The sequence below is a fragment of the Urtica dioica genome, chromosome 4 (assembly GCF_054948205.1).
Source record: "Urtica dioica subsp. dioica isolate 48M chromosome 4, U.dioica_male_clone48M_v1_H2, whole genome shotgun sequence".
NCBI lineage: Eukaryota > Viridiplantae > Streptophyta > Magnoliopsida > Rosales > Urticaceae > Urtica > Urtica dioica.
This window is the reverse complement of record NC_142759.1, coordinates 23,333,454-23,358,305: the sequence shown is the minus strand read 5'-3', so window position 1 is coordinate 23,358,305 and position 24,852 is coordinate 23,333,454. Positions and strand designations below refer to the sequence as shown.

The 24,852-nt window shown below is 42.1% G+C and overlaps 2 protein-coding genes across 2 annotated transcripts; both read left to right on the top strand.

Annotated features, from left to right (window-relative positions):
• Positions 1 to 15,291: 15,291 nt before the first annotated feature.
• LOC149401288 (putative LRR receptor-like serine/threonine-protein kinase At1g53440) lies at positions 15,292 to 21,884 on the top strand. The gene is made up of 24 exons (XM_089611239.1): positions 15,292 to 15,528; positions 16,508 to 16,673; positions 16,820 to 16,891; positions 16,993 to 17,061; positions 17,177 to 17,248; positions 17,347 to 17,418; positions 17,537 to 17,608; positions 17,708 to 17,779; positions 17,856 to 17,927; positions 18,012 to 18,083; positions 18,156 to 18,227; positions 18,327 to 18,401; positions 18,507 to 18,572; positions 18,658 to 18,717; positions 18,811 to 18,849; positions 18,949 to 18,992; positions 19,078 to 19,436; positions 19,512 to 19,710; positions 19,823 to 19,960; positions 20,044 to 20,165; positions 20,355 to 20,565; positions 20,642 to 20,879; positions 20,958 to 21,108; positions 21,192 to 21,884. The coding sequence occupies exons 1-24, from the start codon at positions 15,423 to 15,425 to the stop codon at positions 21,588 to 21,590; spliced, it is 3,018 nt and encodes a 1,005-aa protein (XP_089467365.1). The 5' UTR covers positions 15,292 to 15,422; the 3' UTR covers positions 21,591 to 21,884.
• Positions 21,885 to 22,903: 1,019 nt separating this feature from the next.
• Positions 22,904 to 24,628, top strand: LOC149401287 (seipin-3-like). Its single transcript, XM_089610654.1, has 2 exons — positions 22,904 to 23,803; positions 24,141 to 24,628. The coding sequence occupies exons 1-2, from the start codon at positions 22,904 to 22,906 to the stop codon at positions 24,612 to 24,614; spliced, it is 1,374 nt and encodes a 457-aa protein (XP_089466780.1). The 3' UTR covers positions 24,615 to 24,628.
• Positions 24,629 to 24,852: the final 224 nt, after the last annotated feature.

Below are 24,852 nucleotides of genomic sequence, written 5' to 3'. Positions count from 1 at the left end.
GGATGGGTTCATACGTGATAATTCATGTCAATGCATGTGAAATAATTTTGGATTGATCAATATGGATGTGATATTATATTATATTAATTTTTATTTTTATTATTATTTATTATTATCGTGTGCATATCACCATAAATGCTATGTACAATTTATTATTATTAATGAGGTTAGCAGCGGGGCAGAGGTCGAGAGAGTGATCTCCAGATACTTCGAGGATATTTTCACCTCTGCCGGTCCGTCGCTTCATGATATTGAGGCAGTGGTCGAGGGCATCCAGCCTAGGATCTCGAAGGAGATGAACCACGAGCTTGAGCGGCCGTTTGACGTTGCGGAGGTGAGGAGTGCGCTCTCCTCGATGGACCCCATCAAAGCCCCGGGAAAGGATGGATTCCCGGCGATCTTCTTCCAGAAATATTGGGACGTGGTTGGGGGGTCGGTTACGGAGACCTGTCTTGGTATCCTCAACGAAGGGAAGGATGTGGGGAGCATTAATGACACCATCATTACGCTGATCCCTAAGATTGAGGAACCTCGGAGAGTGAGTGAGTTTCGGCCCATCAGCCTGTGTAACGTCGTCTATAAGATAGTTGCTAAGTGCCTTGTGAATCGTCTAAAAGGCACTATGCACGCGGCCATTTCAGAGAATCAGAGCGCGTTCGTGGGTGGTAGGCTCATCTTTGACAACGTTATGGTGGGTTTTGAAGCGCTTCACACGATGAAGAGAGGGAGGTTTGGGAACGGGAGGTGGGCGTCCCTTAAGCTTGATATGGCAAAGGCTTACGACCGGGTTGAGTGGTCCTACTTGGAGGCGGTGATGCTGAGGCTCGGGTACTCGGCCCGGTGGGTGGAAATAGTGATGAGATGTGTCTCTTCGGTTCGGTTTGCCTTCAACATTAATGGGACCACTCGAGGCCACGTGGTTCCCCAGAGAGGTCTCCGTCAAGGCGACCCGCTTTCTCCCTTCCTCTTCCTTTTCTGCTCTGAGGGCCTTTCGAGTCTCTTCAGAGAGGGAGAGCAGACGGGAGCCATTAGTGGGGTCCACTTCGGAAACCTTCGAGTGTCCCACCTCCTGTTTGCGGATGATAGTTTGATGTTCTTTAAGGCGTGCCCTGAGGAATGCAAGGCTGTGGCGGATATCCTCAGGGTTTACTCTACGGCCTCGGGGCAACTGGTTAATTTTCAGAAATCTGATGTCTGTTTTGGTAAAGACGTCGGGACGGAGGAGGATGAGGAGCTCCTTGCCCAGACCCTAGGAGTTCGGAGGACGGATTGCCATAAACGTTACTTAGGCCTCCCAGCTTTCACAGGACGGAAAAAGAAAGAGCTCTTCGAGTACGTGAGAGAGCGCATCTGGGAGAAGATTAAGGGTTGGAACGGCCTTTTCTTTTCGCAGGCCGGCAGAGAAGTGCTTATTAAGTCTATCCTTCAGGCTATTCCGTGCTATGTGGCCTCTTGCCTCAAGCTTCCGAAGACACTGATCTCGAAGATCCATTCGGCCATAGCAAAGTTCTGGTGGGGAAATTGCAACGGGGCCAATAAGACGCACTGGGTTGCTTGGGAGGTCCTCGTGCGGAACAAGCTGGAGGGTGGCATGGGCTTTAGGGACTTGGAAAAGTTCAACCAAGCTCTGATCGCGAAGAACGTGTGGAGATTCCTCAGACGGCCTGACAGTTTAGTAGGCAAGGTCTTCAGCGAGAGCTACTATCCACACGGGGACATCTTGAGTGGTCACTGCGGGTCGAACAGCTCCTTTATGTGGCGCAGTCTGGTTTGGGGGAGGGAGATCATCCTAGCTGGCACGAGATGGAACATCGGGGATGGGGAGTCGGTCATGGTTATGGGAGACAAGTGGATCCCTAGACCGAGATCCTTCTCATGGGTTGATCCCCCTCTGGTCCCACCAGATATGAGAGTTGCAGAGCTGATGAGGCTGGACGGAGATTGGGACGACCCGCTCATTCGGGCAATGTTTGGAGAGGAAGACGCCAGGGCTATTTTGAGTATCCCGTGCGGTGGAGAAGGGATCCCTGACCGTCGCCGTTGGCACTACACGGAGGACGGGGAGTACACGGTTAAGAGCGGGTATCGGGTGGCTATGGAACCCATACATGAGGCTAGCTCGTCCGACCAGTCACTGATTGAGGAATGGTGGAGAAAATTCTGGAAACTAAGAGTTCCTCCTAAAGTGAAGCTCTTTATTTGGAGAGTCTGCAAGGGTCGGATCCCGACTCGCACCGTCCTGGCTAGGAGGAAGATTATCACTGACGATCGCTGCCCTATCTGCACCAGTATGGCTGAGACGGTTCACCATGCGCTCTGGGGTTGCAAGTGGAGTAGGAAGGTTTGGAAAGAGGCGGGCTTCGGGGGGATTCTCCTGGCGCACGGAGAGGGCGAGGTTTTTGCCAACATTCTCAGCGCGGCAGACTCTCTCGAGGTAAGTAAGTTTGAATTCTATATCACTATTATCTGGGAATTGTGAAATCACAGGAACAATGTCGTCTCGGGGAGGAAAGTTTGGAATCAGTCAGAGCTTGTTCAGTGGAGTGGGAGTTTCCTCGAAGAGTTCAGAGATGCGAACAAGACAACAGTACGGAGAGAGGTAAAGAGGACGACCAAGCCTAGGTGGATCCCTCCGACGCAAGGAACAATCTCGGTGACTGTGGATGCTGCGCTAGATCGGGACCAGGGAGGATTCGGCGTGGGGTGCATTGCTCGTGACCACACTGGAAGGGTGATAGCCTCGCAAACGTTTTCCCAAGCTAGAGGGTTTTCCCCCCAGCTCGCGGAGGCATTTGCAGTTCTCCAGGGCGTAGTTTTGGCTAGCAGCATCGGCGGGTCGAGATTGGAGCTTCATTCGGATTGCTCGGAGGTGGTCAAGGCGGTGGTCGGGGGAGAGATTCCAATGACTGAGCTCGGGACGATTTTGCATCACATCAAGAGAGAGGTAAATAATCTGATTGAGTTTAAAATTATGCATATTCCTCGTATTTGTAATATTGCGGCTCACAATTTAGCCCGTTTTGCTGTTACTCAAAGTTCGAACTCGAGATGGATGGGGCTTGTCCCTCCGTGCTCGGAAGAGGCTATTAGAGCCGATGACAGAGAGATTCAATCCCACTTGTCGGGATAGGTCTTTTTCGTGTTTGGGTTTGCTGAGTTGGATACGTGGTTGTATGTTTGTTCCTTATCTCTATACGTGGTTGTATGTTTGTTCCTTATCTCTTGTAACCACGGTTTTCCTCCGCCATACGTGAGGGCTTTTATGATATCTCCGTGGCACCGCCCACGTTTCTAAAAAAAAATGAGGTTCTAGCAAAATGCTTAAACGAAAAAAAAAAATCTATTGTATAAATCAAGGATCGCCGTACCGTTACTGTTACTGTACCGGGACCCCAATTTTGGGAGATACCGCTTACCGAAGAGGAAACCGAGGGGGATTCAGACAAAAAAAAAAGGAAACCGGTACCGATAGGAAACTGTTTACCGGAGAGGAAACCGACAAAAAATGTAGGAACCCGAGGGGTATTCAGACAAATATTTTACAATAATAAAAATAGTTTTCATAGTTCAAACTTCAAACAAAGGTTCATACCAAACATAAACTGAGTTCTTAAACAAAAAATACCATAAGTAGAGTATAAAATTATTACAACACGTACGATAAAATACACTAATTATAAGTGGTGTCTCGGGGGTTGAAATCTGCGTCGCCTAGATCTGCAGCGTGGTTGATCATCCACCATCATGTTATACTGGTATCACGTCATGGAACTAGAATATGTGTTGAACCACGTATGGAAGTGATAATCGTAGGACTCTTGACTAAGACTAATAGGACGCGAGTGCGGAGGATAACCGTCCTCCCAACGTGTGAAAGAGATTTGATCGTACCCATTGTACGACTCATGTGTGTCTTCCACTGCGATCACGGGTATTACAGGGACGGGGACGTAAGTGTAGGATGAGTAAGACTGATTCTCGTAAGGGTCGTATGACGCCGTTAACAGTGGATAAGCAATCTCGGAGCCGTCGGGTGTAATAGAGAGAACCCTCCAAATTCTGAAGTCAATATATCTATTTCATTACTACCCGACATTGAGATCGCATCGTTCATACCTCTTTGGTTCCCGCCTTGATTTCCTCCACTTTCCGGAGCAAAAAAGAACGGATTGAATGGCTCATCCCCGTGTTGAGACCCGCCGCCCTGGTATTGAGACCCGCCGCCCTGGATTGCTCCCCGCCCGCATATTGAAACTCCCCGCCCCCATGTGATGGTGACCCACTACCCCCGTGTGACGAGCCGCCACTTGAATCATGTCCACGGGTATCAACTCCGACCTCTTCACTCAAAACTTGTTCGACGTTTATTTCTTCTGTCCGAGCATGAGATTCCGCCAAAGGATCGGACAAGTTATCAGCACCATCCATGTGGACCGGATCGATCCAACGGTAAAGCTCATCGTCGCCATCATTATCCGCGCCTGACCTATCGAAAGCCCTTTCAATGATATCAAGAGAATCGAGAGGTTCCATTTCGTCCGCATACCTCGCTCTTTTGTCTCTCAAGCTCAACTTCATGTTGTAGCTTGCAAAGACAAGATTGTCGAGCGTTGAGTGCGCCAAACGGTTCCTTTGCTTCGTGTGAATCAAAGCAAACATACTCCAGTTCCTCTCACAAGCAGATGAGGACGCCGTTTGCGATAGGATTCGCCTTGCCAGCTTCTGCAGCGTAGGTGTATGATTCCCGTATAGTTCCCACCACGTAGCTGCACTCAATACAAATGTAGTTAAGAAGTGAACAAAACTTTAATAACATCTTCATGAGATTGTACTTGCGTTCACGGTGCCCCTCGTAGTCATTGCACTTTTCTGGACGAAGTCACCTTGCATGTCTCGAAATGACAACAACTCACTTGCCAACATCGATGAATCTTTGTCGGGGTGTAGAGCGTCGAACACTTTGGTCACCAAGGCCATATGGATACTATCCTTATGGATTTCCTTGTTGTACTGCAAGTTTGGATTAAGGAAAAAAGTTGCACATAATTTAAAATAATGTTAGGGACATAATTGACTTATTATAATTTAAAAAAATAGACTACCTGCTTCATGTAACGGGTGGCCTAATTGGTTGTTCCACCTATTGTCGATGATGTCTACGACCCAATGACGCCCATGAAGTGATTCCAACCGCTTTCGCATCTCAGTGAAAACATAGTCAAGTGTCTTGTTTGCGGAAACTTGCGAGTGAATGAAAAATCGGCCGATGGCTTTGGATTTCCAATTTTACTTCAGGAGGAACTTTGTCGTTGCTTTTTCTTTTGAAAGTTCCCGTGGAGTGACGCTTGCATTTCCAATTTTACTTCAGGAGGAACTTTGTCGCAAAACTTAACGCTTCTTGACTTGTCCACGTTCGCCAAGTGGTTCTTCACACGTGTGATTCTGTAATGTATAAACTTTTGTAAACGCTCGACTTGTGAATTTGAATAAAATGGACGGGTTTTATTTCAAATTCTTGTTGCATAAGAGATGTCCTCAAATTTTAAATATCTTGGAAAATGATAATATTTAAGGTCGATGAAATTTCGGAATGAGAATATTCGAGTAATTCAATATTATTATTCGGAACATACTCGGAGATTTAAAAATCTCAAGAGTAAAAATAAATTCCGAAATCCCTTAAATATATTCAAGATAACGGGAAATAATAACAATTTTCTCGGTTATTTTTCAAGATTATTTTTAATTAATTAAGGACAGGATTGTGAGATTTTATTTTAAAAGGACTTATGTGCAACATTTTGAAGGACGAATTTAAAAGAAAAGAGTAAAGAAGGGTCGTTTTTAGAGAGTCGTGTCAATTTTTCTGTGGACCACTTGGACACGCGTGGCGTAACGTGAGAGTGCCACGTAGCCTCATAATCCACTCTTCCTATCTCACTCTCGGCCACCTCATCATTTCACTCTCTCTCTCTTTCTCTTTCTTCTTCTTTCTTTCTTCTTCTCTCCTTCTCTTCTTCGCGCGCGCTCATCTGCAGACACAAGGAAAAGAAAAAATTTTTAGGTTAGCTTGGATCTGCACTCTTGCCGACCACCATCACCATCACCATCACCAGCACCATCTCGTCTCTCTCTTCTCCTTCCTTTCTTCTTCGTGTGCCATCACCAGCCGAACCACCCTCGTCCACCGCGCGCACCAGTCGAGGGAGCAACACCGCCGCGAGCTCGCCGTGGCCACCGCCCGAGAAAGAGACGCCGGGAAAGAGAAAGAGCACGCCGAGGAGTCCAAACTCACGGAAATCTTGGTAAGAAATCAAACCCGAATGGATTTGTGAGATCTAGGGTTATTGGTTTCAATTTTTGGGGGTTTTGAGTTCGCGAATGATTTCAGTGAAATTGATGGTGTTTGAGTGTTCAATGGACTCGGAATTTGGTGGTTATAACTTGTCTTTGATGATTGTTCTCGAATTTCCTTGGTTTGGTATGATATTGGCTGAAAATCCCATGAACTAGGGTTTTGGACGTTGATTTTTGGGGCTTTTGATTTCTGCGTGTTATCTGATGATTGTGAGATGTGCTAGGGCCCATTAATTGATTGGGTTTTGATTAGAAGTGGTTATTTGAATTTTGTTGAATTTTTGGACGAATTTCCTTTGAGGTTGCTATTCTTGCCGTGTGCACTTATTTGAGGAAATTCTGATGATTGTTGTTGGTTTTTTTGAGGCTGTGATGATGATCTGAGAACATGAATGTATTGGTTTTGAGTGTCGTCATGGTTGTGTTGCTGTTTGGCCGAGTATTTTGTTTTGGCCATGGCTTGTTTGGTTGTTGTGGCCGTGTGGCTCGTTGTGGTCGTGGGTTTCTTTTAGCCGGGAGTTTCTGGCTGTTTTGATTTGTTTGTGGTATGATATTTCTGAGCCTCGGGAGGTATTGTGGTGCTTGTTGGGTTAGGATGTTTCCGGTTAGTTGGATTCGGGTTGAGTTCGCTTGAATTGGTTTTGGGTTCGGGTTTTAAGTTGTGAAAACGGGATTTGGATTTTGGAAGTTTATAAGAGTTGGGATTAAGATGTTAACTGGTATCGATTTCCGCGATTGAATTACAGATCTTGACAGACGGATGGGAACCAGACAAGTCGGAGATGACAAGACCAGTTTCTGAAGATATCAAGATAAAAGAGTTATCGAAATAAAGCTCGATTAACTCGTGAGTTTTAAATCGCTTATAGCGTTTAAATATTCTTAGATTATTTTTATGATATGTACTTTCAAGATTTAAATAAATAATTTATAATTATTTATTTAATGATGTTTATGAATTTCATTTAATTATTTGTTTGGAATTCTCGGTTTTTTTAATTTCGGATTATCTAGTTTATTTAAGGCTCATGATTACTCGTTGAACTTTATTTCGTATCATTCTCGATACGCGTACGCGAGTCTTGAATAAACTTCCGAAAAACCGGGGAATAATAAATTAAATTCTCGAATTCCGAACCAACTCTAATCCCGACAACGAACCCTATCCTCTTTAAGTAAACTTGAATCCAATAACTAACGGATATTCAACTTCGGATGCTACTTCTTTCGACGTTTCGACAAGAGCCAAGTGCCTCGAAGAACGTGCGAAGCAAGACATCTGCGGGAATCGTCGAGCTTTCTGTCGAACAATTCCGGGTAAGTGAGAAGACCTAAGTCAACTACTTACCAAGGGAATAACCCTGTTTGTTTGTGCATTTATTTGCTAGTAAACAAGAGTAGGTGAAAGCCCTAAAATGAATAAACATGAAAGTTAAGGCTTCGGTCACTCTTGCTTGAAAACTTAGTTCGGGTACGCCCGATAGATTCAAACGCTAACTAATACCAACCACGATGTTATCTTGTTTTGTTAGATCCATCTGCTAACCATAGTGGATAGGTTAGATCAAGGGTGACGGGAGAGCATAAGTCAAACTCTTGGATTCGAACCAAGTGTGGAAGTACCGGGAGTCACATCCCGAATCTTCTTTCTAAAGCACTTAACGAGCACGAAAGAGAAACATTATTTCCTTCGGGATTTAATCCGAGTTGCTCTCCTGTAGTAGTATGAGTGTGTACTCTGCGTGCTGCAGAGTACCCAAACCTTAATTGAACGGTTGTCGCTGGTACCCACAAGTCAACGACTTGTGTTTGTGGCAGACCAATGTGGTCTGTATGGCGCTGAGTATTCAAAACTGGGGAGAACCCAACGGTAACGGGCAGTCGCCACGAGCGAACCCGATGGTAAAGGGCAGTCGCCTCGAGCGAACCCAACGATAACGGGCAGTCGCCACGAGCGAACCCGATGGTAATGGGCAGTCGCCTAGAGTGAACCCATTCAGCAATGAGCAGTCGCCTCGAGTGAACTCATTTTCGTGCCAAGGCGGCACACATGCGTCGACGTCAGATGAAGATGGTACCACTAGTGGATCCCAGACAATCTTAAAACACCCAAGCCGCCGTAAGACTGCTGCTCGAGGTCTGAGGTTGGCTTATTGTCGTTTTGGAGATCGTAGCAGAAGAGGATGTACGATCTTGCAGAATGACAAGTGAGTAGATAGAGTGTGACGTCACGCGTCAGTCACGCTCTAGTCCTAGAATCTAGTTGCATCTAGCGCTCATTCTGCATTCTTGTGTATTTGTTTGCACGTCACATGGCATTAGTCGTTTTACTTTATAGATAGACTCCCACTTACTGAGTCAATCGACTCATAGTTTTATGACCCTTGGTAATGTAGATAAGGAAAAAACTCGTAAGCGGGAAACGAGATTGAAGACCGAGACCGAGCGCGTATTGCCTTGACCTATGGGCTATGGGGTTTCTTAATCGGGGGTTAGTATCTTTTGATAAAATGTTCCGGAACCTATTTGTATAGGAATCGCTATAAGACTTAAGTTATAAAAGCGAAAAATTTCCCCGAATTTTCGTAAACTATTTTATTATATAATCTTATGAGATATTATGTTTAAATTATGTGAGTTATGTACATATTTGAGTTGATCAGTCGTGGTTCGTGGGCGAGCTGTCGCTCGCGGGTCGTGACAGATTCCACCACCTCCAATGATGTGCCCGCAAAACTTATATTTGTATGCACGTGCTCGTCCTTCGATGTGGTCACAATACTTGTATGTCGGACGCCATACCTCATAATAATAATAATTTCAATTCAACATTTTAATCCCGAAATTAATTAAAATTCTACAATAATCATCAATTCATATGACAACAATCAACATAACCATCACAATAATCATCAAATTAATTGTAATCAACATTTTAATTCAACTTCATCAATCTAATTCAACATTCAAGACCATCATCATGACAATAATCAAATAATCTCGGAATCAATTAAAATTCTACAATAATCATCGATTCATATGACAAAAATCAACATAACCATCACAATAATTGTTGTCGGTCCATTCCGGGTCGACGGCGCCCGCGGGGTCCCGTGGCCGAGGGGCCAAAGACCGGCCTCATGAGCTCGGCCTCATGAGCTCGACCTCGGCCTGATGAGCTCGGCCTCGGCCTCAGCTCGACCTCGGCCTCATGAGCTCGGCCTCGGACTCAGCTCGACCTCGGCCTCATGACCTCGGCCTCGGCCTCAGCTCGACCTCGGCCTCGGCCTCGGCTCGACCTCGGCCTCATGAGCTCGACTTTGGCCTCATGAGCTCGACCTCGGCCTTAGATCGACCTCGGCCTGATGAGCTCGACCTCGGCCTCACGAGCTCGACCTCGGCCTCACGAGCTCGACCTCGGCCTGACGAGCTCGGCCTCGGCCTCAGCTCGGCCTGACGAGCTCGGCCTCGGCCTCAGCTCGGCCTCGGCCTCAGATCGACCTCGGCCTCGGCCTCAGCTCGACCTCGGCCTCATGAGCTCGACTTCGGCCTCATGAGCTCGACCTCGGCCTCAGATCGACATCGGCCTGATGAGCTCGACCTCGGCCTCACGAGCTCGACCTCGGCCTCACGAGCTCGACCTCGGCCTCACGAGCTCGGCCTCGGCCTCAGCTCGACCTCGGCCTCGGCCTCAGCTCGACCTCGGCCTCATGAGCTCGACCTCGGCCTCATGAGCTCGACTTCGGCCTCATGAGCTCGACCTCGGCCTCAGATCGACCTCGGCCTGATGAGCTCGACCTCGGCCGCACGAGCTCGATCTCGGCCTCACGAGCTCGACCTCGGCCCCTGGCTATCCTCGATCATTGGCTATCCTCGGCCATTGGCTATCCTCGGCCATGGGGCCCACCAATGACCCCTTGGTCGCCTATAAATACAAGAGGCCTGCCCTCTTCCAAAGGTAATCCATTTTTTGAGTCCAGAAACGCTGTAGAACTCATACTTCACTCGTTTCACTCATCTTTGGCCTCTCACCCTCTAAATCCTCTATACTCCACCTCAATCCCACTAATGTTGAGTGTCGGAGAGGTAAACAGAGGCACCCCCTCTGTTTTCCCTTCTTAGCTCACGGTTCTCTCATCTTTTCCAGGTGTGCCGGCGAGCTCAAACACCATTGACAGCTAAGGGAAGACTTGGGATACCGAGTCCGACACGCTCGAGTCAAGGCGAGACCACTTGGTCCGGCCTCAGGTCTAACCGCCTGTGACTCCTAAATCGTTGTCCGAAAAATAGCGACAACAATAATCATCAAATTAATTGTAATCAATATTTTAATTCAATTCCATCATGACAATAATCAACTATAATCTCGAAATTAATTAAAATTCAACAATATCATCACAATAATCATCAATTCATAAGTAAAAATTGAAAAAAAATCCTAAAAAATGAAAAACTCGGATGATACCTCTCGGGTTCCCCGGGATTTGGACAAATTTGGCTTCGGCTGGGCGGGATCCGGGGGGACGCATACCAGAAATGAAAGAATTCGCGGGATCTGGCCGGGATTTGAGCAAACGATGACGAGAAGAAACGGGATCCAGTCGGGACGGGATGCGCTCACTTCTTCCTCGGGAGAGTAGGGTTTCACGAAATGAGGAACAAATCTTTTAAACAAAAAACGGGAACCGGTCCGGGGGGTTCCGGTCTGGTTCGACCGAGATTCGACCGGGTTCAGTTCACGGGAACGATTTCTGCAAGTCCCGTGCCGGTCCCCTCCGGTTCAGGGGATCCCGACCGGAACTCTCGGGAAGTCGAATATATAGGTACATTTCTCCTGGCATCATTCTCTTTTCATTTTTAAATCTAAATCTTAAAAAAAATTCATAACTAATTATTCCGACCGTTATTTTCTTCCACAAAATCTCGGCGATAGGATTCTTTTGGCACCAATATTGTCCACCCACAAAACCAATGATAATTAGTCAATTAATAATGGTCTATGTTTTATAAACAGATGATGATGTATACAGTAACTTCGTAGTGGTTTAATTTTTATGACCTATATGTGAATGTTAATCATGATTAGTAAACGTAAGAAGTTTTTTTTTTTTTTTTTTTTTTTTTTTTTTTTTTTTGATAAAGAGTGTGCCATTTTATTTATTAGTCAACCAAATCGGTTGCTATAACATGTTCGATACAAGGCAGACACTTGGAAAGACAACAAACAACGTTGGTGTAAGATAGGGAAGAGCTAGCAAGAAGAAAAGCCGGTTTATTACAATCACTGTGAATAAAAGTAGATAAGCTGGCGTTGACCTCGGCAAGAAGAACGCGGATATCTGCTACAATGGGTTCTATAGCGAGAGGGAGATCTCTTGCGGTGAGAGCTCGAATCAGGGATCTGCTGGCGCACTCTGCCACATCAATAACGAAGTTCTGAGTTTTGGCGAAGAGAAGGCCTTCTCTCAAAGCGAGAGCGTCCGCAGCAAGAGGGTCGAGATCTCCCTCTTGATGGCTGCAGAAAGCACCTGAGACGCCGCGCTGATGGTCACGGACGATGCCGCCGAAGCCTGTAACGGAGTCACCGACGGAGGTCGCACTGACATTTAATTTTAGTTTACCGGCATTCGGCGGCGACCACTTTGGCTTTGGGCGGGGCTGTGCCTTCCGAAGCCGAGTGGAGCTCGCACGCGCCGTTTGGAACTCGTGGAGCCACGCATTGGCCGTCTCCGGGAGCTGCGGGATCGGTGGAGCACTGCCGTCATGGACCAGGGAATTCCGGGCGTGCCAAATTTTATAGTAGAGGACGACAAACTGTTCGCGATCGCTGCCAGATAACTGAGGCCAGATATCCTTCATCAATTCTCCCATGTTCTCTGCTGGGTGAGAGAGAACGTAGCCTCCCAGAGTGGTGCTCGACCACATCTTTCGAATGGATGGGCAGCGAGCAAAGACGTGGGTTGCGTTCTCGAAGGCGCCACACCGAGCACAGGACCGGGAACCAGGGACTTGTCTCTGAGCTAGCGCGGCTAGAGTAGGAAGAGAGTCAGTCGCTATGCGCCACATGAGGATCTTGACCTTTGGTTGAACTTTCAGATGTCACAAGGTCTTCCAAAAAGGGGAGCTGGAGGAGGCTGACGTTTCCGGGGCCGGAGAGTCGGAGAGGAGACGATAATTGGTGTTATTGACTGAGTACGTACCTGTGGCGTTGTGGCTCCATATTAGGCGATCCGGCGCATCTTGAAGACTCAGGGGGATGGAGAGAATGATGGCTACGCCAGGAGTCCAAAAACAATTTTGAAATTTTTCCACATTCCATGAGCGGGACTTAACGTTGATGAACTCAGAGACAAGAAAAGAGGCCGCCGGCGACGGGGCAGTCGTGATTGGTTTGAAACTTGCGTTTTGTGGGAGCCACCGATCGGCGACCGTCACGAACCTGCTAGTGTAGTCCTTTCTTGAGCACATCTCTACTCCAAAGGATTGAGCGCCAGAGGTATGAAGGAGACCTGCCCATCTTAGCAGAAAGGAACTTTTTAGTATGATAATACTTGGCTCGGAGTACCTTGGAGGCGAGTGAGTCGGGTCGAGAGACGAGGCGCCACCCCTGTTTGGCTATGAGAGCTTTGTTGAAGCGGCTAAGATCTCGAAAGTTAAGCCCCCCCTCTGCCTTGGGACGGCATAGGGCATCCCAGGATCTCCAATGGATCTTTCTTTTTTGCGGATCACCTCCCCACCAGAACCTCACCATAGAAGCTTTAATCTCGTCGCAAATAGAGACGGGGAGCTTGAAGACACTCATAGTATATGTGGGTAAGGCGAGGGCCACGGCCTTGATGATAGTTTCTCTCCTGGCTTGAGAGAACATCTTGCCTCGCCATTGGGTGAGTCTAGCTTGAACTTTATCGCAGATCCCGCGAAACGTGGCTTGTTTCCGACGACCCACCAGATGAGGGAGGCCGAGGTAAGTGTCCAAGATTGCCGAGGGAGAGACACCAAGAATAGATGTGAGTTCGGTTCTGAGCGAAGACATGACATTGGGGCTGAATTTCGTTGCCGACTTCTGATAGTTGATGAGCTGCCCGGAGGCCGCCGCATATGCGTCCAAAGCATCTCGCAGCGAAGACACCTCTCGCTGTCTAGCTCTGCAAAAGAGTAAGGCGTCATCGGCAAAAAAGAGATGGTCAACCCGAGGTCCGCTCGTGGCGTACGCAAAGCCTGTGAATGCACCGGTGATGGAGCTCTTACGGATCAGAGATGAAAGTCACTCGGCGCAAATCAAAAAGAGGTACGGCGACAAAGGGCAGCCTTGTCTAATTCCCCGAGAGGGGACGACATTTCCGACGACGCTGCCGTTAATGTTAAAAGCGTACGTCGGGGAGGAGATGCAGTGGTTTACGATACGGCGCCATTTTGTCGCTAAAACCCATACGTTGAAGAAGCAGGTCAATGAAACTCCATTCGACTCTATCAAAAGCTTTGCTCATATCCAGCTTACAAACAACCTATATAAACCTACACTACACAGTAGCATCGTAAAAAGGCCATCTTTTCGTCGAAAGTTTCACATGGATACCATTTTTTTTCTCATCTTAAATAATGGTCCGAATCATAAGCTATGTACAGTATTATAAGCTAAAAGTATTTAATTATAAAAAAATAGTAAGTTATTATGTTCATGAAAAAAAAAACTATTTTTGATTTAAATGGCTGTTTCATACCGTTTCCCTAATAACAATAGCCAGATTTCTAAAATAACCGGTATACAGCTAAGATATCCTATTATTTTTATAAGAGATTTGTAACTAACTATGCCACTTTAAACATGTGATTTTGGATCTAGCCTATGTTTGACAATTTTTAGGGATATAGCCAAATGGCTTATGTGGCAATAATTAAGGTTTGATTTGCCCTTATTTATTAACAAATTCGTCACTTTCTCTCTCTTGTTTTTTTTCAAATAATTTTTTTTGCATCAAAACATCAAAAATTCGTATCTTTCTCATACGAACTCGAAATTGAGTGATTTCAGATCCTACAAATTCGTCACGTCGAGATCTTCAAAAATAGACCCATTGTGTTTGATGAAAAATTATATTTATGTCGATAATTTCTAAAAATTCCAATTATTTCTATATTTAAGTTAGTAACGTGATTTTTCTACATCTGTGGTATTAAACATGATTTTTCATCAAACACAATGGATCTATTTTTGAAGATCTCGGCGTCACGAATCCGTAGGATTTGAAATCACTCAATTTCGAGTTCATATGAGATATATATGGTTTTTTTGAAGTTTTTATGATAAACAAGGGCAAATCAAACCTTAATTATTGCCACATAAACCTGTTGGCTATTTCTCTAAAAGTTGTGAAACATAGGTTAAAAATAAATTTCATAGTTTCATTTCGGCTATTTTGCTACACTGCTCTTTTTATAATCATATCATGCAACTAAAAGTAAGCCATATTGAACGAAAGGTAAAAAGAAGTTCACATTTACTTTGATACGTAACACGGTCCTTTTCTCTATAATAATGCGTTTGTTTGTTATTGACATAATTGGTGATATCTTTAATAATCAACCCAAATAAACTGTAGAATAATAATAATAATTTTATATCATATGTCTTTGAAAAATAAACGTAAAAAATTCCAAGGCTATCCTAAAGTATAATTGTTATTATTATAAAATGTATGTTACCTCAATGTGACACTTTCAAGGCCAATTCAGATCCTTAAGTCGCAGATATTTTTTTTACACCTACACAAAATTAAAAGCAATGTCATAACTAAACCAAAACCGTCAAAACCAGCGAGCCAGTCCGCACTTTTTCACTCATTCCACTATGACGGCTTTCTCTCTCTCTCTCTCTCTCTCTCTCTCTGAAACTTCTCTTAAACCTTTTTGGTGGTTTATTTATATTTAAATATATAGTCGCGTAGTGTGTCGACGAAATAATGTTCTTTTGTTTTGTTGCTTATTTCCGGTCCCTTTTTCACATCTGATATATATACTCTTCTCTTCCTTTCTCTCAGTCTTCTTAAACCCCTCTCTCTTTCTTCATGGCTCTTCTGTTTTCAACGAAGAAGATCGATGCTTTCTTTGTTTTTGGACTGTTTTTGGCTTTTAATTGTCTCATCAACGCCCAACTTTTGCCTCCAGACGAAGGTAAGGGTTAGAAACTATTAGTTTTATTTATTTATTTTAAGTTGATGAACTTAAAACTTCCATGGATAACTGCATGATAATCTGATATCCACCTATTTCACCGTTTTTTTAAACTTTTGCTCTTGGATAAAACGACTGTAATTTAGAACTTAGAATGCTAAGTAAAAATATAAAAATTTCACTTAATAATCAACCCAGAAAAATAACTTTTTCTGGGCGTAATAAGAAAAGAAATAAAAAGTAGGCATTATTGATTTTTTTTAAAATTGCGTGTATAATTAATAGCATAGAACGTTTGAAATATGTGATGATTAGATAGTGACCTAAGCTATGTCACTTAGTTGGTTCGAAATAACCCATAATGGATAATCACCGGAACGGACAAGAGTCAAAATTCAAATTCAGGAGAGTTAAAAAATAATTAGAGATGACGAAATTTTAGATTAAAAAAGAATACTTATTAATTTAAATATATTTAATGATTATAAATGAATTTAACATAACTATATACAAATATTTAATTAGGTCATTGAGAATCTTTTTGTTTTGTTTTGTTTTTTTTTTTTTTTTTTTTAATCAAAATATTGGGAAATTTTTTGTAGTACTTTTATCTGGGTCCCATTTTTTACATGTTAATAATGCGTGTATTTGTTGCAACTTTTTTTTTTTTCTAATGACGACTGCTTAATTTCTAAAAATTAAATGAAAAGCAAAACCTACTACGAGTGGTAATAATGTTGGTGCTGGTTTAAGACTTTCATTTTGTTTATAGTCAAAAGATGGCGAGACAAGATTCTGATGTGACAAGAAACTGATAAATTTCATGGTTTATGGCATAAACTTTATGTTAATTGAATATCTATTTTTCATACAACAAACATGCATTTGTTATACACTTCGATCACCTGTTTTTCATGTATAATTTACACTGTATTTTATTTATTTTTGTTAAATTTTGCTTATAATATGAAAATGACAGTGCAAGCTCTGCAAGAAATTTCCCGAAAACTAAGACTGAATTTTCGATGGGACGAAAATTCTTGCAGCGGCGCATTGGGATTCAATTTGACAATCTCTTCCGACGATATTCTAAGAAACGCTACGTGTGATTGTTCAAATGGTACTATTTGTCACATTAAAACCATGTATGATTTTTCTCCCTCTCTCTCATTTGATCTATCTTCTTTTTTTTTTTTTTTGGCAATAATGCACAATACGCTTTATCTTATTATTATTGTTTATTTTTGTTATGCTGTTTTTGACATTGTTGCAAATGTGATATTGCTTGCAGACAGTTGAAGGGTCTCAATTTAACAGGAGTCGTACCTGAAGAATTTGGAAACCTCACTCATTTGGAAGAAATGTGAGTCGTTACTAAGAGTTAGTTTTTGGTACTTTTTTATTTTATTTTTTATAATTATGTTATGTACTCTGAGTTGCTTATTTATCTTTTTGATTTCACAGTGATCTCAGTCGCAATTTTTTAAATGGAACAATACCTCCCGGAATTTCTCGTGCCCCTCTACGCATTCTGTGAGTCATTTAATGATGATGATGATAATAATAATAATAATATCAGGATTAATTAATTTTTTGTTGTTATTAACATGGAGATTTAAGAGAAGGCTCTCTAACATTGTAATTGCAGGGCTCTTCTGGGAAACAGACTCAGCGGTTCAATTCCCGCCGAGATTGGGGACATTTCTACACTCGTCGAGCTGTAAGTAAACAAGGATTTTCAATGATAATTATAAAAGGGTTTTTTTTTCAATCAATCAGTGTATATAAAATCTTAGAATGTTTATTTTATTTTTGCAGTGTTCTGGATAGTAACTTGCTTTCTGGGCCACTCCCTTCTAATATTGGGAGATTGAGTAATCTGCGAAGATTGTAAGACAGTACTGATTTATTTTTAAATATTTCTGTGTGATCTTAATTATGAATTAATTACTCATCTTTCTTTCCCCCTTTTTTTTCACGACTAACCCTTAATTTCTCAATTGCACAGACTTTTGTCGGCAAACAATTTTACAGGATCGATACCAGAAACGTTCAGAAATTTAAGGAACCTAACTGATTTGTAAGCGATATGTGCCAAATTTCATGTTCTCTAGATTAATACAGAATACAAAAAGTGAATATATAATAATTTATTTATTTTTGGCTCCACTTCCTGCAGCCGAATAGATGGAAGCAGACTATCGGGAAAGATACCAAGTTTCATCGGAAATTGGACCAGACTTGGGAGGCTGTGAGTACTTTTCACATTTCCGATTTGATGTGCTTATGTTTAGATGGAATTTTTAGTTAATTAAATTTGGTTGCAGGGATATGCAAGGAACGTCTATGGAGACTCCTATTCCACCCACAATATCAAGCTTGAAAAATCTGACCGAGTTGTGAGATCATGCGTTCCTTTTTTGGGAATAAAAAATCGCATAAAATTTTGTTTATGTTTTGCTGATTTTTTCTTTCTTTCTCAGGAGGATATCTGATTTGAGGGGTTCAACCATACCTTTCCCGGATTTGAGAGAGTTGATTCAACTCGAGAGACTGTGAGTTTCAATGGCTCAACTTTAATCCGGACTTTAACGGAGTTGGTTAATGATTTATCTTTTGTTACCCAGAGAATTAAGGAATTGCTTGATCACTGGTTCAATCCCGCCGTATATTGAAGGCCTGACAAAGCTTAAACTTTTGTAAGTAGTTTCTTCTTCACAAACACTAATCTCCCAGATTTAAGGTTTTGTGAATTCATTCTGAAAAAGAAGTCTGTTTTTCTATGATGTCATTCTCAGAGACCTGAGCTTCAACATGATAACCGGTCAGATTCCTGCAGAATTGGGGACACTAAGATCAAGTTTGAATTTTGTGTAAGTTGATAGTTAATGCACACTGGTTTAAGAATTAATTGAATATTTTTTTTTTATTTTTTTTTTCAATGTAAAAGAAGATGTGATTATATTGTGTGAATGTAGGTTTTTGACCAATAATTTGCTGACCGGTGAAGTACCAGCTTGGATTTTGAACGCCAACCACGCATAGTTATTACAAAATTAACCACTTTATTCCGATAATTAATCTTTATTTCATTTGGCTCTAAACCTTTCTTACTCACTGTAACTGCAGCGACTTGTCTTACAACAACTTCACACTCTCTCAGCAACTCAGTTGTTCAAGCCTGCCTGTGTAAGTTTAAACTCTCTCTCTCTCTCTCTCTCTCTCAAGAAATATTGTATGAACGAAGCTGACTTAATTTCTGTCACCCACACACTTGAACAGGAATCTAGTCTCGAGTTCTTCCTCATCCGGTGGCCAATCGTAAGGATTTTTTTTTTTTTTTTTTTAATAATATTTTTCCTTTCTTGTTAGGCTTATTGTGATTAAAGACTAAAACGAAGGCTTTGTTTTCAAAACCAGATGGTGCTTGAAGGAGGACCTTCCTTGCCCTGATAATTCAAGATGTAAGAACAAATTTATAATTTTATCAAAATGCATGTCTTCAGTCGGATAACTTTTAATACAAAGTAATGAACATACTGTGTGCAGATCATTCTTTGTTCATCAACTGTGGAGGGACGAGATTGGAAATCGACGGCAACGTTTATCAAGAAGATTTGACCAGTAGAGGCGCGGCGAATTTCATTTCGTCGGGAGATAGATGGGCTTATAGCAGCACAGGGACTTATATGGGAAATTCCAATGCCCTATACACGGCAAGTTTCGAAAACGCGACCAATCCCGGGTATTACCAATCGGCACGCCTCTCTCCCCTCTCTCTCAAGTACTACGGACTTTGCTTGAGGCCCGGGAGCTACAGAGTTCAGCTTCACTTTGCCGAAATCATGTACTTTGATAACCAGACGTTCCCTAGTCTCGGAAGGCGCGTGTTCGATGTTTCTGTTCAGGTGAGTGAGAAGCGAAGAGTGGTTTGACGACCTACCGATGTTTTTTTTTATAGTTAATTTTTCGTTCTGTTTTAGGGAAGAGTGGTCTTGAGGGACTTTAACATACTTGAAGCAGCCGGGGGTATAATCGGAAAAGGCATCACCAGGGAGCTCGATGTCAACGTCAATGGAAGTACACTCGAAATCCACTTGTACTGGGCGGGGAAAGGAACGACTTCGATTCCTGACCGAGGTGTCTATGGACCTCTTATTTCAGCTATCACAGTCACACCAAGTGAGTCTTAATGTGATGTAAAGTGGGATGTTAAAAATTTAAAAATAAACTATGAAAAAAGTAAAATAAACATAGAGGGTATCATAATCTCTTTTTATAATTTCTATTATAGATTTTGAAGTCCCTACTAGCGGGCTTTCTGTTGGGGCGATTATCGGCATTGTAGCTGGGTCATGTGCTTTTGTCATACTTGTATTGTTAGCTTTGTGGAAGATGGGAATTCTATGGAAGAAAGACACTGAAGATCTGGGTGAGTGATAGCTATCATAACTAATATAAAGTATTGATTAATATAGTCATTTGTGTATATCTGATCTATATCTTCATTGACAGAGCTTCGCAGCCAGTTGGAGACACAAACAGGGTATTTCTCTCTGAAACAGATGAGAACCGCCACCGGTAACTTTGACTCTGCAAACAAGATTGGCGAAGGAGGTTTTGGGCCGGTTTTTAAAGTAAGTACAATTTTGTTTTTGCATATATACCAAGTTTGACTCTGCAAACTGGGTGCTTGATGGAGGTATCCGATATCATGGTGAAAAGAGTTATTCACGATCTGATATGTCTTGCTAAAAGTGGCTTCATTTTTTTGGATGTGGGATCCTTAACCGTTTCTTATGCTATAATTCCGCGTTATTTTTTAGGGTGTACTATCAGATGGCCGTGTTGTCGCTGTAAAGCAGCTTTCGTCCAAATCAAAGCAAGGGAACCGTGAATTCGTGACCGAGATAGGGATGATATCTGCTCTGCAACACCCGAATCTTGTCAAGCTTTTCGGTTGTTGCATCGAAGGAAATCAACTCTTGCTCATCTACGAGTACTTGGAGAACAACAGCCTTGCCCGTGCACTTTTCGGTGAATGCTCGACTCTAAACCCGTTTGTCAATGTCAAATAATTTTGAGGATGGAGAGTAATTTTCATGGCTAATAGGTCCGGAGGAAAATCGCCTACACTTGGACTGGCCAACGAGGCAGAAAATATGCATTGGGATAGCCAAAGGCTTAGCTTACCTTCACGAGGAGTCGAGGCTGAAGATTGTCCACAGAGATATCAAGGCAACAAATGTTCTGCTCGATAAGGACTTGAATGCAAAGATATCGGACTTTGGTCTCGCAAAGCTTGATGAAGAAGAGAACACCCATATCAGCACAAGAATAGCAGGAACGATGTAAGATATTCAATCTGCTACAATACAATGGTCCTTGAAACTTATTCACTAATGTGAATCTGCGTGTTCTTTGTTCAGTGGTTACATGGCTCCCGAGTATGCGATGAGAGGTTACTTGACAGACAAGGCAGACGTTTACAGCTTCGGGGTGGTAGCTTTGGAGATAGTGAGCGGGAAGAGCAACACAAATTACAGGCCAAAGGAAGAGTTTGTGTATCTTCTTGATTGGGTAAGTGTTTCAATTAGAAGTTGCATTTACCCCAGTTTTGACTCTACTACAAACACTTGACTTCAAAAATTCTCTTGTTCAAGGCCTATGTACAACAAGAAAAAGGAAACCTGTTGGAGCTAGTGGACCCAAGTCTAGGCAAAAAATACTCGAAAAGGGAGGCAATGACAATGCTGAACTTGGCACTCTTGTGCACGAACCCATCTCCAACACTGAGGCCACTGATGTCTTCGGTCGTGAGCATGTTGGAAGGCAAAACCTCGGTCCAAGTGCCGTTGGTGAAGCGAAACGCCGCTGAGAGAGACGCGAAGTTCAAGGCCTTTGAGAGGCTGACACACGACAGCCAATCCGACTTCTCTTCGTACTCGCACGAAAGCCACGAAGCGGGCGTCTCTGTGGATGCACCGTGGAACGATTCATCGGCTTCTCACGTTGGTAAAGACGATGACCAAAACAATATTGCCTCTTCAAGTGCGTCTTGAAGCGCAAGGGATTTGAAACTTTTTGTAGTGTTTAATCATTTGTTTGCAATATATTCTTTTGTAAAGATGTCAAACGATAGTGTACTATTCCATTCGGGGGGGTTCTTTTTCCATAATTAAGAATGCCAGTGAGCGAAATGGGGAATGTAGGCTTTTTATTTTTTTGTTTTTAAGTTTTTTGTAGTACTAAATATTAAACGTATGATTTATGTAACTGTTTTCAAAGCTATGATTTTGGAATGTGCTCCAATAAGAGATACTTCCTACAATAGAGTTTCCAACTTTCTTTTCGTATGCCATCTATTCCCTGTGACTCTTTTTTCTGTGAATTTGGGAGACAACTATAGAAATATGCTTTTGTTCTTTTTTTTTTGCTTGTTTTGTTTTACCTACTCGCCACCCTGGTTAAAAAAAATTGGGTAACGGATAGATAATTTTCTAAATGTGAACCCTGAGGGTAAACTACCACACAAATTAAAAATCGGGTAAATATACCAGGTAAATGCACTATTCTTTTGAATTGGATCCGAGTACCCGATCAAACTCATACACAGTCATATGAGATAAAAGTACCAAAATCAATAATAGTGAAGCTAAAGCTGTTTAGTTAATTTTCAACCCTCTTTTAAAATATTAGCCAATGTTTTATTTTAGAGATTTGGACAGAAATATTAATTATTTAGAAAGTTTTTACCAAAATTAACAAATAGGATAAGCAGAATAAAAATATTTGTAAAATTTGGAGAGAAAAATGTTCAAGTACAATCTTTCATGTTCCTCTCGTTTCTTTTATTTATCTCCGTTTTCTTTTTCCCTCTATATTCTTATGTAATTGCTAAACTAATATAACATAACTGATAAACCCACCAATTAAGCGATAATCAATTATTAAAACATGTCTGGGTATGCGTGCCAGCCAGAAGCAGAAAAATAAACGATAAAAACAGTGCTTCTGTGTGATACTAAACAATAAAACTATTTTAGAATGTGATACAAGTAGTGCAATATATATTATATACACTATATAGTATTGTTGAATTGCGTGTCTGTTTCATACTCCCACACACTGAAACTTATCCTGACCTGATCCTGACCCTCAAAATGCTAACCAAAACCAGCGAATCACATCCGTCCAATTAGACATCATTCTTCCGGACCACTCAAAACAAATCTTTTGCATCCCAAGATCAACGGATTTTGTCACTCCCAGAAATTCTTTTCATCCACGTCCCTATAAATAGTCACTATATTAACAGTTACAAATTTTGTAATATCCCAACAAATTCATTTGCTAAAACAAGTCATCGTCCAATATGGATGAATATCACTCTAAAAAACAGAGCCGTGAAATTGGTTACACCGAATCATCAAGCAACGAACTTTTCGATCTAGGGTTCGATCCAATTTCCAACACCCAAACAAGAAGCTTATTCTACGTGCTAAAATGCTTTTTGCTCAAACTGATTCTTCACGGTGTTGACGGAGTGATGATCAAGGACCGTAGAGCCACGAAAACAGGGCTTGCTCTGTCAAGTGAAGGAATCGGATTTGAAGATCAAAAAATGGAAGAGCAATACGAAATGGAATTTTCCAAGTCTGGTAAAAGAAATGATAACTATAATAATAATAGCAATGTTCTTTTCCCTGTAAACGTCCCAGCTTTCATTGTCGCAATGACAATGAGAGTCATAGGGTTTCAGTTCAGCCTTTTCTTAAGCTTCTTGTCATTTCCGATTTGGTCCTCTTATTTCCTCTTCACGCTTTTCTTTTTCCCGCTTCGAACAATAAGCCTAGTCAAGGGTTACTTGACGAACAAGGCATCGAGAGTTTGTACTGTTGCTTTAACGACAGTTACTTCTTCGGTCTCTGAGCGCGCTCGAGCTCAGAAACCGAGAGCCACAAGGTTGGGTTGCGCGGTTTTCTCTTCCTTGTACGCGTGTTTCGTGCTCATCGGGTTGCTTGCGTTAGGGTTTTTAATTGGGGGGTTTATGGTGCAATATCTAATAGTTGAAAAGCCAATTCAAATCCGAGAGAACCTCAATTTCGACTACAGCAAATCCAGTCCCGTCGCTTTCGTGCCTCTCAAAGATGTTTCCGCCGGAACAAATTCGCCGGAGATAGGCCGAGTTGTCCCTCACAACCATAAATTGCATGTTTCTGTGATACTCACTGTCCCTGAATCTGACTACAACCACAAGCTTGGTGTCTTTCAGGTACTCATACAATAAGTAATCCCTAATTTCTGTATATCATTATTACTATATCATAAATTCTTCTGTTTAGAATAGTAAAAGATTGTGTGATACTAAGAATAATAATAAAAAACCTATTAAAAGTTTTAATTACTTGGATCTAACTGGAAATCTGGATCATATGTCTCTTTTATCATTTATCTTTCATTCTCTCAAATCAAGTCTATGTGAATAAATTTAAAAAATGCAATGACTTTTCGGAAAGTAATTGGAGATACATAGAGAGACAAAAAAACCAAATTCTTTCATTTCATTGTATGTATATGTTTTTTTTTAATGCTTGTGTGTGTGGCTCTAGGTGAGAGTGGACTTTCTTTCTGGGAATGGAAAAGCTTTAGGAACCTCGGGCCATCCATGCATGCTGAGGTTCAAAAGCGGGCCGATCCTCTTTGTTCAAACCCTTCTCAAATCGATTCCTCTCATAGCTGGTTTTCAATCAGAATCGCAAATCCTCAGCATCAAAATGCCTGTGTTCACCGAAGGGGTCGAGCCAACGATGTGCTTGAAGGTCATCCTCGAACAAAGGGCTGAGTTTCAATCCGGCCAAGGTGCGCCTCAAATCTACGAGGCTTCGTTGCTTCTCGAATCCGAGCTTCCTAAGTTGAAGAAGTTTGTTTGGCTTTGGAGGAGAACAATATTTGTGTGGAGTAGTATTTTGACATTTTTCACAATGTTGGCCTTCATTTTAGTCTTTATTAGGCCTTTCCTATTCCCAATTAGGCCTTTCAAGTCTGGTAATTTGTCTAAGAAAAAGATGGCCATTTGGTCATGATTAACTTCATCCGCTCCATAATAATTAAGAAAAAGAATTGATTATTAGTAGAATAATTAAAACATAATAAAGGTAAATGATAGCTGAAGTTTGGAGCTTCATGATTCTTATTTTTCTTCATTATTATTTTCTATATATCTATATATTTGAAATTCCTTATTGCATAGTGCTCTACTATTTAAATTTGCTTTCTGATTTCAAGATTCTCAATATAAAAAGAAAAATATTCTATAAGTGG

Excerpts from the sequence above, each read along its gene's own strand:
- LOC149401288 (XM_089611239.1), top strand. The coding sequence starts at position 15,423 with ATGGCTCTTCTGTTTTCAACGAAGAAGATCGATGCTTTCTTTGTTTTT. Across the intron at positions 17,780-17,855 it reads TGGACCAGACTTGGGAGGCT|GGATATGCAAGGAACGTCTA; the intron begins GTGAGTACTTTT and ends ATTTGGTTGCAG. Across the intron at positions 17,928-18,011 it reads TTGAAAAATCTGACCGAGTT|GAGGATATCTGATTTGAGGG; the intron begins GTGAGATCATGC and ends TTTCTTTCTCAG.
- LOC149401287 (XM_089610654.1), top strand. The coding sequence starts at position 22,904 with ATGGATGAATATCACTCTAAAAAACAGAGCCGTGAAATTGGTTACACC. Across the intron at positions 23,804-24,140 it reads ACAAGCTTGGTGTCTTTCAG|GTGAGAGTGGACTTTCTTTC; the intron begins GTACTCATACAA and ends GTGTGGCTCTAG.